This window comes from Otolemur garnettii, unplaced genomic scaffold (genome assembly GCF_000181295.1).
Source record: "Otolemur garnettii isolate 467f Iridium unplaced genomic scaffold, OtoGar3 scaffold00006, whole genome shotgun sequence".
In the NCBI taxonomy this organism is placed as follows: Eukaryota; Metazoa; Chordata; class Mammalia; order Primates; family Galagidae; genus Otolemur; species Otolemur garnettii.
In genome coordinates, this window is record NW_003852401.1 from 45,370,109 (window position 1) to 45,386,494 (window position 16,386).

At 37.0% G+C, this 16,386-nt stretch overlaps 1 protein-coding gene across 1 annotated transcript in view; it reads left to right on the top strand.

Annotated features, from left to right (window-relative positions):
- FANCC (Fanconi anemia complementation group C) overlaps positions 1-16,386 on the top strand; it is a 261,505-nt gene that overhangs the window by 186,872 nt on the left and 58,247 nt on the right. The window contains exon 7 of the mRNA XM_003783068.3: positions 9,517-9,681. Coding sequence (XP_003783116.3) covers positions 9,517-9,681 — 165 coding nt within the window. The remainder of the gene's footprint in view (positions 1-9,516; positions 9,682-16,386) is intronic.

The following is a 16,386-nucleotide window of genomic DNA, read 5'->3' on the forward strand; positions in this document are numbered from 1 at the left end:
GATAGTGATCAAAACAGCATGGTACTGGTACAAAAACAGAGAGGTAGATGTATGGAACAGAATAGAGAGCCAACAGATGAATACAGCCACCTACCGTTATCTGATCTTTGACAAGCCAATTAAAAATAATGAGTGGGGAAAATATTCTCTATTTAACATATGGTGCTGGGCTAACTGGATGGCATCCTGTAAAAGACTGAAACTAGACCCACACCTTTCACCATTAACTAAGATAGAATCACTGGATTAAAGATTTAAACTTAAGACATGAAACTATGAAAATACTAAAAGAAAGCATAAGGAAAACACTTGAAGAAATCGGTTTGGGCAAAAATTTTATGAGGAGAGCCCCTCGGGCAATTGAAGCAATGTCAAAAATATACTTTTGGGACCTGATCAAACTAAAAAGTTTCTGCACAGCCAAGAACACAGTAAATAAAGCGAGTAGACAGCCCTCAGAATGGGAGAAGATATTTGCTGGTTATGTCTCCAACAAAGGTTTAATAACCAGAATCCACAGAGAACTCAAATGTATTAGCAAGAAAAAAACAAGCGATTCCATGTCAGGGTGGGCAAGGGACTTGAATAGAAATTTCTCTAAAGAAGAGAGGCGCGTGGCCTACAGATACATGAGAAAATGCTCTCCATCCTTAGTCATCAGAGAAATGCAAATCAAAACTACTTTGAGGTACCACCTAACCCCAGTAAGATTAGCCCATATTACAAAATCCCAAAACCAGAGATGTTGACGTGGATGTGGAGGAAAAGGAACACTTCTACACTGCTGGTGGGAATGCAAATTAATTCCTTTTGGACATCTGGAGAACACTGAGAGAACTAAAAATAGACCTGCCATTTGATCCTGCAATTCCTTTATTAGGTATATATCCAGAAGACCAAAAATCGAATTATAACAAAGATATTTGTATCAGAATGTTTATTGCAGCCCAATTCATAATTTCTAGGTCATGGAAGAAGCCTAAATGCCCATTGACCCACGAATGGATCAATAAATTGTGGTATATGTATACCATGGAATATTATGCAGCCCTAAAGAAAGATGGAGACTTTACCTCCTTCATGTTTTTATGGATGGAATTAGAAAATGTTTTTCTTAGCAAAGTATCTCAAGAATAGAAGAAAAAGTATCCAATGTACACAGCCCTATTTTGAAACTAATTCATAGCTTTTATAAGAATGTCATAACCTAATTATAGCCTTAAAATATGGAAAGGGGGGTGGGAGAGGGGAGAGGAGGATGGTGGATGGGGGGAGGGAAGGTGATTGGTGGTGTAACCTCTATGGTTTATCATACAAGGGTACAAGTGAATCTTTCTAAAAGCAGAGTATGACTGTCTTGACTCAATAACTAAAAAATGACATGAAGCTTATGTTAACTAGTTTGATGAGAGTATTTCAAAATGTATATGAAAACAGCACACTGTACCCCATGATTGTATTAATGTACATAGTTATGCTATAAGAAATTTAAAAAAAGAAAATAGAGTTTTAGGTTTGCAAGATGTCAAAGTTCTACCAACCTGTTGCATAACAAGGGCATATAGTTAATAGTACTATACATTTAAAGATGGGTAATATGGTAAACTTTATGTTATGGTGGGGGGGGTTAGCACATGAAAAATATTCTTCAACACAAGAATGGAAGAAAAAGTATCCAATGTACACACCCCTATTATGAAACTAATTTATACTTTTTATATGAAAGCTATAACCTAATAACAGCCTAAGAATACGAGGAGGGGGAAGTGGATGGAGGGAGGGGGATTGGAGGGATCACTTCTGTGGTTTATCTTACAAGGGTACAAGAGAATCTTTCTAAGAGTAGAATATGAACATTTTAACACAATAACTAAGAAAATGACATGAAGGCTATGTTAACCAGTTTGATGGAAGTGTTTCAGATTGTGTGTGAAAATACTACACTGTACCCAAGAAGTGCATTAATATACATAGTTAACCATTCAATGAAAAAGAAAAAAATAAATTAAAAAAACATTTAAAAAATTATTCTTCAAAATTCTATTTTCAAGGAGTGAAACATCCATCTGATTATGGTGAATTCTAGGATGTTGCTGATATGAACATAAATAAATAGACCCAACCACTTTGGAGAACAAATTGATCTTCCTGGAATTTGAGATTCCCTGTTAACCTTACCATGAGTGCTCGGCCTGCCCCTTTTACTCATGGAGAAGTAGCATTTGGTTGGGGTTACAAATAAATTGTATTCTGGGCATTAGAGTACCCCCAAATTTCCTGGGAGTTGATAGCCATTTGGTGCTTTTTCTCCTCCAAGACTCCTTTCCCCTTCTGGTTGGAGACAGGACACTTTTGTTATCTCTTGCTTGTGAGCAGTGAGGATGAAGGAAGAGTTTATGAAGGCCTAGGCAGCTGGCTAATGTTACTGCAAAAGTCTAATCAGTTGTCTTGTTAGCTGTCAGGTTGCCTCCTTGTCTTTGAATTCACTCCCAAAGTAATTCTTACATGTATACTGATCCTCTCTTACAAGCTTCTGGGGGTGTAGTATTTTCCTTCAAAAAAGATCCTACCCACCTACCATTTTCTCACAATTTATGGATTACCCAAAGATCCTGTTTTATGGGTTTTTAAAATATTTAATTGTAAAAATTCTCCCCATCATTTCTAGAAGTTGGGAGAATATCGTGAAGTTCTCTACGTGAGAACTACTCAAAGAATGGTCCTAGGAATCAGCAGCACTAACATCCCTAGGGGAGAGGCTTTCCAGATGGTTTTCATGTACACTAAAGTTTGCGAATGCTGTTCTGCACTACTTCTTTAGTAGCATTTCCTAGAACAAGATATTAGTTCCTAGCAACAATCTGAATACTTTAAAGTGGCATAACAGAATTATATTTAAGGTTCTTATTTTTTGTTGATGATTTTCTATAAAGTGTTGCTAGTTTAACTATTACTTTCTTAATAATCAATAGGGAAATCTCATGGAGATGATTTTTTTGTTGAACTACACGTAGTGATCTATTCTTCTGGGTGAACAGTTTGTCTTTCGTCCTCAATATTCACCTTTCATAAAACTTACTTCTCATGCTTTACTACTTACCTAAATGGCAGAGGTCTGTTTGTATATGCTCTATTATCATTCCTTAACTCACCACCAACATGGCCTTGGATCTAAAATTAATTATTTTCCAATCCATCCTCTAAGGTGTTAACAAAAAGGCACATTTAGCTTGAGTCGTAAATATCTTAAATTTTTGAAATAGAGTATATGAGCTCACTAGGTAAGATGGAAGAAGAAGGGTGTGTGTGAGAGAGAGAGAGTTGGAGGATGCTTTTCAAGGGTTTATTTTGCACAGAGCCTTGCAGAATAGGTTGTGTAGTGTTAGGGCTGGATATATATTTGTGCAGTTGAAGAAGAGGCCTGAGAGTACTGTGTGTGCATCAGTCATCTGGAATATGGAATAAAGAAGCAGGCAGGCAGCAGTCTTGTCTTCCAGTTCAGACTCATTGATCTTCTCCTTTAAAAGACCTGAAAAGGTCACTTTCCTTTCATCTGAAAAGAGAATAGGAAGAGTCAGAGACTGTCACTGGTGACTGCATGGATAGAAAGATTGTGGTTCTAAGGACATTCATCAAGCACTAAAGTTCATAGCTGCAGATTATATGTCCTAATTAGCTGGAAAAGATCCAAAATAATTTTCCTTTTAAAAAATGTTAAAGTCTCCTGTAAACTTAGGCAGCTCTTATCTACCAAAACTTAGGCAGGCCGACTGATAACCTTCCAAAGGACTTCAAGGTGCTCATAGCTTTTTTGGCTCCTCTTTTGCTCTGAAGCTTGTCACAGCATAGCATTCCAAGTTCAAGTAGAGAGTTATGCAACACTTTCCAGACTGGATTACGCTAAGCATTAAGGTTTGACTGAGTGCCAGAGCAGCACTTCCAAATGATTTCTGCACAAGAATTCAACTACAGAAGGCTCGACGGTAACCATATACTGCTGGGAACATCCTTCCTGTGTGGTTGTACTGTAGCTTCCAAACCATCTGCAGCAAACCGGAGGGCTACAGGGTAAACTGACAATGCTCAGAATATCGCTCCTTCTAGAGATTTGTAGCAAAGAACAGGACGGAATTTAAACATTCTGTCATTGAATTGTTGATTTTACTTGGTGGCAAGTGAAACTCTATTTATAATGCTATGACAACGCCATTTATCAGACCTCTAAAAATAATGCAAAAGGGAACTAAGCTGATTTTCCAACTTTTTTCTTCCTCTGACGATCTGAATTTATATCAATGTCTATATTTTTAGGAGGCTTTTTGAATCTTTAGAAATGAACTTTAAACATTCAAGTGGTGAAAAGTGAAATAAAATATGTGTATAGATGATTTCTAGAAGGAGAAAAAGAGCATCATTGCATTATAATACTTCAGTTTGAGGGGTTTGGGCTGCTTGACAATTTGAAGTGATACCAGTGAAAGGAAAAGAATGATTAAAACTCAGATTCACAAATGGATACGAATGTCTTGGATTTAAGCATATACCAAAAAGTAGTGGTGTTATATTCTGATCCAACCTTTTTGATTCATAAATCTTTAAAAATGTACAAGTAACTTCAGATAATGTAGGAGAGAGTTATATTGTATTATGATACATATTTTAATCATTATTATAACTAATGACTGCAACAACTGTAATGACTGTGGCATGTTTGATAGCTGTGATAGCTGTCTTTCAAATGTTATATCATGGTCTCATTCCACTACCTGCTTTTATGAAATCAGTTTCTGCTTGAGACAGGAAAACATACTTGGTTGAATTTATAATTCACTAGAGAACTGTGGACTTAAGAGTTCTGAATCTTACACAGGCTTTAGAGAGCCAAGTTCTTTTCTGGATGCTGAACAGGAAAGTTCATTAAAAACTCAAAAAGCACGTTGGACATCAAATTGCTTTTTAAATTCAGTCTTCTAATAGATATAAACAAACTCAATCCAAAAGATTCAATTACCCTAAAAACTATATGTGTACTCAACACATTCAGAAAAGGACCTGGAAAAATTTTATCTTGTTGGCATTCTAAATTTTCTTAAAGAGAAGAAAAGGACTCTCTGATAAACATCTTTCAATAGAGCAAATCAAGAATGTACCAGATATGTTAATTTCTTCTAGCACAGGGATCTCAAATTCTTAGTAAATTCAGTTACGAATTATTCTAATTATATCATAGATTTACTTGACTAGGAATACCTTAAACTACTAACCAACTTAATTGCCATTTTGTCCTTGCTGCTCTTGCTAGCCAGAGTACCAACATTGACATCCCTCAGTGGACTTTCCTCTATTGTGGGCAGTTTTTCCAGGTTGTTTTTAAAAAACAAACATCCTTAACAAGGAAACAATTACTTATGAGTTAGGAAATGAACCTGGCACAGTCTCACACAAAGGGAATTTTTTAATCTATAAAGAGCATATCAGCTAAAACCATCTAGCATTCTCTCCTAATTTTGCTTAGGAGAGCTTATATGATTTTTTAAATCGTCTTCTCCTGTCTAAAGGTGAGAAAATGAAAAACATGAATAATTCTATGGAAGTAGTCTGAAAAGAGACTGACACAATCAAATAATGAGAAAAGTATTATACAAAAAAGACATAAGGGAAAAATACTCCAGAGAAAAGTAAATACTAAGCAATCTCAGGTTTGTTAGAGGTGATAGATTTTTCATGAACTACTCTTGCTATTTTGGAAACAAGAACCAGAGACAGGAAATAACTCCTTCTTTTTTATGAATACCATCTTTTCATTGTTAGTATTTACTAGGTAACATTGTGTTTTAGTTATTAAAACTCATGCCTGTAATCCTAGCACTCTGGGAGGCTGAAGCAGGTGGATTGTGTAAGCTCATGGGTTCAAGACCAGCCTGAGCAAGAGCAAAACCGTGTCTCTAAAAATAGCTGGTGTTGTGGCAGGCACGGAACCTAGCTACTTGGGAGGCTGAGGCAAGAGAATTGCTTGAGCCCAAGAATTTGAAGTTGCTGTGAGCTGTGACACCATGGCACTCTACCAAGGGTGATAAAATGAGACTCTCTCAAAAAAAAAAAAAAGCTTAATTATACAATACTTAAGACATAAAGGCAAACTGTGTGTCCATTGCCCATATTTTACAATGCTTAAATTTTATTAATATTTACATTTGTTCTTTTAGGGAAATAAAATACTTCAATTACAGGTGAAGCATTCTTTTCCCATTCCATTTCTTCTTTCCTCCCATGGAGTAAGAACATCCAAGAGGTTAATGTAGATTCTTCCTGTCATATTTTAACACTTTACTTCATATGTGTTGCTGTGAGGGTTTTAAAACTACATAAGTAATGGCATATTGTGAGTTTTATTTTTGTAACTTGCCTTCTCCAATCATTATTATATTTTTGGATAATGTAGGTCTAGTTCATTTAAACTGCCATATGCCATTCCAGTCTATAAATAATTATTTATTTATTTTTGCACAAATGTTCACCAAGATTGACTCTATACTTTACAAACAGTTATGTTTAAGTTTCCCTAACCTAAAGGATGAAATAGTAGCAGGGTATTACCAGTTGTTCTTCAAAGAGGTTGTGCCATTTTATCTATGGCACATCAGAAACATCCTAGAATTCTCTTTTCTCCATAACCTGATGGATGTCTCACTATAGATTTGATATTGTAGTTTGTATCAAACAATGCACTGAACTACTAAGTAATTAGGGTTGAAAGTGGTTACCTCGGGAGATCAGAAAATGGGGGAGAGAACGCCCTTTCAAAAGCTGCTGTTTTCATAAGCTTTGAAGAACTATTTATAATTGCATCTATAAATTTGATAAAGGTAAAAGCTAAGTTAAGAAAAGAATATGCAAACCTTCTACAGTGGTCTACAAGAGCTTCTCTGACTTCCTCTTCCCACATTCACTGTGGTCTAGCCACAGAGCCACATCGACCTCTTCCTTGTATTAAGATATCCGGGACCTTTGCATTTGCTTTTTGTCTTCTTGCAACATTTTTCTCCCAGATAGATTCATAATTTGTTCTATACTTCCTGTAGGTCTCTGCTCAGATGTCTCAGTCAATTCTTAGCACCTCCTACCCCCTTGATATACTTTAGTTTTCAGCATTCCTGTTAGTATCACCTGGTATTTTATTGTTTTTCTCCCTGACCAAGCTTTGTCATCTTTGCTTCTTTGTCACAAACACCTTGAACAGAACCTCAACTATAATAAGAGATCAAAAAATATTTATTCAGTGAATGAATAGGACAAATATACACTAATTTAAAAAAATTCTCTAAAGTAGAAATTTAAGTGGCTAACAATTACTAAGTCTCACAAGTTATCTAGAAAATGTAAATTAAAGCAATAGAATAACAATCTTTATCCACTAGTTTAGTAAGAAATAAAAACAACATTAATATCATTGACAGGAGTAGAAAAATGAATTGGTATAGTCATTTGGAAGACAGTTGAATGTGCAGGTATTCACATGGGCACAGCCAGGCATGTGCAAGGATACCCTGCAGCCTTGTTTGTTACAGCCATACATGGGAAGAAACTTCAGTGCCTGTTAATAGGTGCATTATTAAGTTATAGAACATACATCTTTTCTAATAGACAGCAAGTGTTTAAAAAAATAGGGAAAGTTGTATGTTCTATATTGTGGTACCACTTGTGTTTCATAAAGCACAAGATCAAATTTCTACATTTATGATTATATATGAAAGTACCTAGAAAAAGATCTAATAAGCTATACCCAGAACTTTCATTTTATGATCTCTATTTCATTTAACATGTATTTCTCGACTGTGTGTTAAGGAGTTGTCTGTAGGTGTGGTAGGAATAGAGCAGAGGGAAAAGTAGCCAAAAGTGCCTATACAAGGAAACAGACTATAAGCAATATGCAGGAAATACCTCACAGGTCAGGTGGGAAAGTGGGAAGGAGGAAAGTCGAGCAAGGGTGAGAGAGCATTTGAAGCCCTGCTATCCCGTGGTGCTTTCTGTGTAACAGACACATCTTGTGACTTTGCACTAAGACTGTAGCCACTGGCTTCCTGTAGCTCAAATGAGTACTTGAAATGTGTCCAGGCCAACTGAAGAACTAGATTCTTTATTTTATTTGATTTTAACTCATTTAAATTTAAATTGCCACACGTGGCAGAGGGTAGACTGGTATGGGATGATCAGGAAAGACCTCACTTACAAAACAACCTTTGAGCTAAGGCCCATGTGAAACGAGAGAGCTAGCCACTGTCACAGGCAGAGCAAACAACAGGACCTATTTTGGAGCAGTCAGAAGCAGAGTGAATGAAGGGAAGAGTAGAGGAGATGAAGCCAGTGAAACAGTGCAAGGCCTTGGTGGCCTGTATAAGATTTTGTTCCCTATATGAGCTGGGAAGTCATTGCAAAGCTTTGAGTAGACAGTTGATATGATCTGAATTTTTAAAAAGTTGCTGGAACTGTTCTAATAATGAGCCATAGGAATGAGTGCAGGAGCAGGAAGATAGGAGGCTGTCTATAACCTGGGGTAGCAGAGGTGGAAGGTCTTGAGTAAAGTGACCAGATTTTAACATTGGTAAAGCGGACACCATTGATGGGGGTGGGGGGGGCGGGTTCTTAATTAAAAACTTGATCTATGTGGAACAACAAAAATTTTCATAGAACACAAAAACAGTATTGTAATATATATATTTTTAATTTCAACATAAGTACAATTTACAAATATAATACATTAAAAAAAATTATGTATAGGGTGGCACCTGTGGCTCAAAGGAGTAGGGCACCGGTCCACCTGGGCGACCTTGCCCAGGAGGGGAGTAGAGAGTTTACATTAGCCTTTTCATTTCCAAATGGAGTTACATTAACTTCTTCATTCCCAAATGGAGTTACATTAACCTTTTCAGCAGCCGAAAACCATATATTCTCTTCCCGTTGTCCCACCATTCCCTAGCTTGTCGTGCATTCTTTCCAAAAATCAGGACTTTTTAAAAAACGCCACGGGACGCAGGACAAATTGTTAAAAATTGGGACGTCTGGTCACCTTAGTCTTGAGGGAAATGTTGAGAAGAGGTCAGATGAGCTGATAGTACTTACTCCTGGATCAGATAAGGGGCATGAGGCACTGGGAGGAATCAGGGTTTGGGCCTGAGTACTTGAAGTAGAGAGCACTGGGAAAATAGAACACTTGGGAAAGGGATTCAGAGAGTTCTGTTTGGGGCATGGTAAGTTGGAGGTGTCTGTTTATAGTTATACCAAACAGAGTCCTGACAATGAGTGATATTGAAATGAGAATGGCAGCTAAAGGGTTTTTTCCTTGAGAAGTGATTAAAAAAAAAACAAAAAGTTTAGAGATGGGTGTTAGAGTAGTTCCCTTTATGTTGAGGACAAAACAAGTGACCTGTCTTTGACCTATTTAGCATGAACATTTTATATGTCTTTAATTACATGTGGCTCTTAGATTTGAGTAATTATTTCTTATTTCTTTCATAGAATGGCTCCTGAACGAATAACATCCCTGTCAAGAGTTTGTGTTCCCCTCATTACTCTGGCAGACGTTGAACCATTGGTGGAGGCACTGCTCACCTACCATGGACATGAACCTAAGGAAATCCTCTGGCCTGAGTTCTTTGAAGCTGTAAATGAGGCATTTTTGCAGTAAGTGATGCTTGTTTATCGTCCTGTCATCTGACTTTCTTTTTCCTTTTCTTAAAATGCTTTAGTGCGTTGGAAATGCTGTGACAGCAAACATTTTGACCTCCTTGCTCCTTTAATGTCTTAAAAATTATTGAGTATTCCAAGATCTTATTTAAAGTACAGATACCTATTGATATTTACCATATATGAAATTAAAACAAATTTTAACTGTTGATTTCTTAATTCAGAAGTAATAATAAATCAGGCCAGGCCCAGTGGCTCATGACTGTAATCCTAGCACTTTGGGAGCCCAAGGCAGGAAAATTACTTGAGGCCAGGAGTTCAAGACCAGTCTGAGCAAGAGTGAGACTTCATCTCTACAAAAAATAGAAAATTAGCCAGGTGTGATAACACACACCTGTAGTCCCAGCTACTTAGAAGTCTGAGGCAGGAGGATCATTTGAGCCTAGGAATTTGAAATTGTAGTGAGCTATGATGAGGCCCCTGTACTCCAGGCTGGGCAACAGAGCAAGATTCAAAAAACAAAAATAATAATAATAATAAATTAGTGATCAGTTACATGTTAACATTAATAGCATGATTTTATGAAAAACAGTGCTCTCTTCCAAGACAAAAAAAATTATTTCTTAAGAGTGGCATTGTTCTACAGTTTTGCACATCACATTATCTGGTATGAGACAGCTGGATTCTCACATTTGCTTCTGCCTTGAGCCTGGTAAGGTGTGTTACTTTGGTTGAAGTACATGAAGAAAATCTAGCCCCACATGACCAAGTAGTTAAAAAAAGGCAGTGGTATTCTAGTAGCCATCTCAGATAATTATGGATATTCTGCTTTGATACCACTAAAATTTGAAAATGGTTACTTTTTAACAATTAGTTGCAATGTGAAATCTTAAATTATATCACTGAATTTTTCATACATTGATCTGTTTTGCACTTTTAGTGCATCTTTTGCCTATGTAGATTCGTTTAGGAATAACTCAGTGAAATCTTTGTTCATTGAGTTATGCAGATCTTCTAAATATTGACATTTTATTATACAATATCAAAACCCACAATCACTGCTATCAGTACTGCTGTCAAACTTATGTTGGCAGGCACAGATTTTCCAGGATTCTAATTTCTCCTTAAAAGCTCCAGTTTATCATGGAATACTAATGCTATCAGTTGTTTTCCTTGAGATCCCTGGTCATTTTGCTAATTTTTGAGAAAGTATGTGCCAAATACCAGAGTGTGAATAACCATTGCCTGCCTGCTCGTCATTCTTTCGACTATATTTCCAAGGGAAAGAAGTGGTCAGGTAGGCCCGCAGCTCAAACAGTTGTGTGAGCACTTTTCTCAAGATGACCTTTGCTTTTGGACAAAGCAGGAGTGCTTTATGCATACTTTCCTTTTTACTAGATAGAATTTATTTTTTTTAATGTTTTTCTGGGTAAGAATTTAATAAAATTAACATTTTATGCTGTTGCGTTAAACATTCTTTTGTAATTAAAACTGGCAGCATCTTGACTGTGTGTGTCTGTGAATAATACGATGAGGAGTCCCTTCTTTGATCTGCAGTGATACCTACTGTTGCATTTGCACTATTCATGTGAACATTACCACTGGTGTTCACAAAAACCCCAATTATTCAATACTTGAAGTATTTCTGTACCACTTGTGTGTATGGCCAAGATTCATATGAAACATCTTCTTCCATGTTTAGTTGGTGCTGATACCAGACAAATACAAGCAACACGGAAGGTACAGAGATTCTGTTATAAGGTGGAAATACAGTTTTTTTGATGAGATACTAATTTATCACCTGTATATTTAAATTATTTAATTCCTTTTTGTTTAGACTCTGAAGAATTGATCTCAAATTGATGGTGCAGTTAACTTGCACCGTAGTAGTATTTGAAACATTATGTTGCATAAGATGCAATAAGGTAAATCATTAACATCTGGAAAGCCAAGGGAAAAATAACTCTCCTCATATTTTTGCTTTTTGTTTATAGTTTAGCTCACTTTCTCTAGAGTGGATGTCTCTGTCTCATGAGTCAGAGAATTCTCTGGTGTGTCAGTTTCATCTTTTCCTGATGAAGCAGCTGTGGGAGGAGAAAGCAAATCTTTTAATCTTCCTTTTTAAATCTAACAATCCACTCTTAAATATAAGGAAATATGCTATAAATAAATTTTATTTTATAGTATAGAGTGTCCATAAAGTTTGTATGCAATTTAAATTAGTTGACTGTTTTATGGACATCTTGTATATTTAATAATTTAAAATATTGTTAAATTCTATAATAAAAATTAAAATATTAAAATATATAAACATAAAATATACATTGTATTTGTATAATAAAAGATTCATATATATTTATATATAAAATTATCTAAAATAACTTAGATAAAAATTTAGAAAGGTTTTTAAAAAATTATAGAAATATGGCCAGGTGCCTGTAATCCTAACACTCTGGAAGGCCGAGGCAGGAGGATAGCTTGAGCTCAAGAGTTTGAGACCAGCCTGAGCAAGAACAAGACCCTGTCTCTACTAAAAATAGAAAAATTAGCCTGGCATTGTGGCAGATACCTGTAGTTCCAACTACTCAGGAGGCTAAAGCTGGAGGCTGGCTTGAACCCAGGAATTTGAGGTTGCTTTAAAGTAGGCTGATGTCATGCTACTCTAGCCTGGGGCAATAGAATGAGACTCTGTCTCAAAAAATAAAAAGAAGAAGAAAAAATTATATATATATATATTTAAATATTATTGTAAAAGTGAACAAATATATTTATTTCTTATGTTTCCCTTTTAGGAACAAGTGAAAATATCACAATTCTTTACGTAGTCATTTTTATGCTAATGGGGTTACAGAGATTATGTCAGGTATAACTAAAGATAATAAGAGTACAGTAGAAGAACAGAGAATGAACTTAAGATAATCTCTCAAAGTATACATGTTTATATTCTAAATGTACTACCATAAAAAATTCTTGAGAACACAAGAATATACAAGCATGCATTCCATTGTGTGTCAGAACACTAACACCATCAGACGTCATGTAGTTAGCTCTGGAGGCTCCATAACCTCCAGAAGGAGGGAATCCTCCCCGACTCGTTCTACGAAGCCAGTATCACCTTGATAACAAAGCCAGGAAAGGACACAGCAGATAAAACTGTAGACTGATATCCTTTATGAAAATAGATGCAGAGTCCTCAGTGAAATAGATAGTAGCAAACTGAATTCAACAGCACCTCAAGAAAAGACTTACATACTCTGAGGGAGAAATTAGAGCATTGTTACATATGGAGACCCTTCTTTGCTAAAGAGCACAATGCTATTATTATATCTTAAAATTGACACCAGTTCCTTATCATCATCCCATGTTTCATCAGGAATTAAGTTCTCCTGATTGTCTCACTATTTTTCTTATTATTATGTATTCATATACTAGTATCATTTTGTTTTAGTGGTAGAATTCAATGAGCTAATTATAAAATAGAGTTAGTTTCCTCTCCCTTCTCTTCTTTTTCAGGGTTTTAGTTTGCTTTGTTTTTTACATGTTAAGTAAATAGACTAACTTAGGGAAACCTGGCATTTTTATGACATTAAAGCTTTTTGTCCACCTGTCTGAGAACACATGCGTCTATTTGTTCAGGTTTGCTTTTGTGATCAGAAAGGAATGTCCTATATAGTGCATTTCTCACACGTAGGTTTTAGACATTTCTTATTCCTAAGTTCTTGTTATATTTTTGTTTTGAATTTTTTTTGATCATCGTAAGTGGGTCTTCTCTTTCATCTCCAAATGGATTTGTATCATATCATTGCATTTGGAAAGTGAAAAAGCTCAAAAGTGCTATTGTTCTTGCAGTTAGTTCAGAGGAAGTTCCCGGTAGAATATGTCCATTTTTGATATATCTCTTAAAAAGTAGAATGAATATTTTAATTTAATTGTATGTGAAAGGCTATAATCCAAGACTTTGTTAAAGTAAGATTTAGGAAGAGAAATAGAAAGTTGTCATTCGATGTTTTGAAGAAAGATCAAAACATAACTTTCCTGGTTAAAAAATAAGAAATCCTATTTTCTACTGCAAACCCTCTGTCAAAGTTTATCCAATAAGTGAAGCAAATTTCCTGAGGAGTCTGGCTGGTTCCCTTGGTTATTTATGTGAAGTAATAACCAGTATAAAAGTTTACCTTGTGTGCTAAGTGTGTTCCACACGCCTGTGCCCTTTACACCATTTAGCTGAGCACACACTGCGGATTCTCTGGGCTTCGGATTCTCCACCAACATTCATTTTTCACTCTCCACAGCAAATTTTCAAAATATTTACTTTCAAGTAAAATGCTCTTTCCCTTTCACTATTGCTGCTGCATTTCTGATTTATCTAGGAATATATTTCACAGAAGAATATGGTCTTAGCAACCTCTGTGTTCAGTCTTAACTTTTTCACCAAAAGTTGAATTAAAGGGAAGTGGGAGGAGAATGTACCTCATCTTCTATGAAACCCCAAAAAGCCATTTCAGAAATTACTGGCAAAGAGGCTTCATGCTCAGAGAATACCCACTCCTGTTCCAGCACGGTGCTCAGAGGGAAGCTGAGGGCAGCTTCACCAAAGCTGGCTTGTACTCCTTTGCTTTTTATTTTACTTGTGATAGCACGTTCTCCCTCAACAACTAATAAAATTTATTTGGTTTGGAAAGTTATGTCTACTAATCCATAGGGGACAGACTGTCCAGAAATACTGGGTGGTCTTCAGCGTGTCCAAGTCCTATGGCTTCAGCTCAGCAAGTTCCCCAAGCAGTGGCGTAAGAGCTGGAGGCTTTCCATGGATACTTTCCCATAGACAGAACATCCCAGCCACATGTTGACACAGGGAGGCTGATCCAATCAATCAGTGCAAATTACCGCCCCACGCCCAATGTCCCCTTCCCCCAGCCCCTTGAACAGTTCCCCAAATGTGCTGCGTGGTCATTTAGAAACCACATACTTTCTTTGACCAGTGTGCCCTGCCCTGTGTTTAGCTTTCCAACTATTTGCTTACCACAGTACACCAGTGCAATTTCATCTGTTTTGTAATTGGCTGGGTGTCTTTGGTGTTGGCTTCCAAATGCAGTCATGTACTTTTAGAAATGGGCTGCCTGTCTTCTTTTAAACAGCAGATGCTTGCCCTCTCTGTGGTTTAGATAACCTAAAGGAACTTTTTAATTTCTTGGCCTAAGCGTCAAATCTAACTTCTCATGTCTGTCTCTGGGGTTGCCGTCATAGCCACCTGCAGGCTGCGGATTGCATAAAACCTTCCTGGGAGGGCTGCTGAGGTCCTCTTGTAAGTATACTGGAGTAGAAGTAATTAAGCATGCCTTTGTCCTCTGAGGTCACCCAAATTCATTGCTGAAAAAATATTGAGAAGTTTGAAGACTGGATGGAGAACTTTTTCTACATACCCAAATGAATAAGCCAATGAACAAATGAAAGAATGAATATAGGAGTGAAATATTGTGTTATAATAAGAAATATATACAGTATTTGGTCTTCACCTAAGCTTTTAAAACCCTCGGAATTTCCTTAGTGATAGGATTGAAAGGAGCATTTTTTATTGTTTCTAATAAGTCTCTTTCCACCTCACTTGGGTTTAGATTAATGAGGTGACCCTTCAGAGACCCCCCAGAGAGCTTCAGGTTAGGAGCTGCTAGCCAGAGGAACCAACCATGTGAATAAAGCATTGGAATTTTTAGTACCCCCCACCCCAGGCTTGACCCAGTTAATAGTGGCCAGTGACTTAATCAATTGTTAACTACATGATGAAGCCGCCATGCAAACTCCTAAACTACAGGGTTCAAAGAGCTTCTGGTTTGTTCACAGCATGGTGCTGGGAGGGTGGTATACCTGGAGACGGCTTGGGAAACCCTCAGTCCTTTTACCGATACCTGGCCCTATGCATTCTTCCATTTGGCTGTACCTGACTTGTTTGTATTCTTTAGAGCAAACTAGTAATAGTAAGTATGTGTCTTGCCTAGTTCTATGAGCCATTCTAGCAAGTTATCAAACTCAAGAGGGGTTGGTGGGAACCTCTGATTAACAGTTAGATGAATGAGGGCCCAAACTTAAGACTAGCATCTGATGTGGGGCAGTCTAGTGGGACTGAGCTCTTAACCTCTGGGGTCTGTGTCAGAATTGAATTGAATCTTTGGACACCCAATTGGTGTCTAGGGAATTGGAGAATTGGTTGGTATGGAGCAGGTGTCCTCAAACTATGGCCCACGGGCCACATGGAGCCTGCCTAGGACATTTATCTGGCCCGCTGGGTGTTTTTGCCACCACTGCCTGTCCTGCTTAGCAACTGACACGTCCCAGGGCCCACAGTCTGGCCCTCCAGCAGTCTGAGGGACAGTGAACTAGTCCCCTGTTTAGAAAGTTGGAGGACCTCTGAACTGTGGAGGGAAAAAAGCCCCACATAGTTGGTGTGAGAAATGCTCAGTGAGTAGAAAATAGCTCACAGTAGTAGGAATGATTGGCCAACCAACTAACCTCATGGGGTAGCTCCACGTGTTAAATAGGGAGACCATAGAACTTATAATCTAGACCCTAACACTTTTGCAAGTTAGAGGGGATTTCTTTTATGATTATGACGGGATACCAAACATAAACTTGGCCTGGGCAAACTAGATGTATATTCCCCCTAAGTTTTTTTTTTTTTTTTTTTTTTTTTTTTAGAGACAGAGT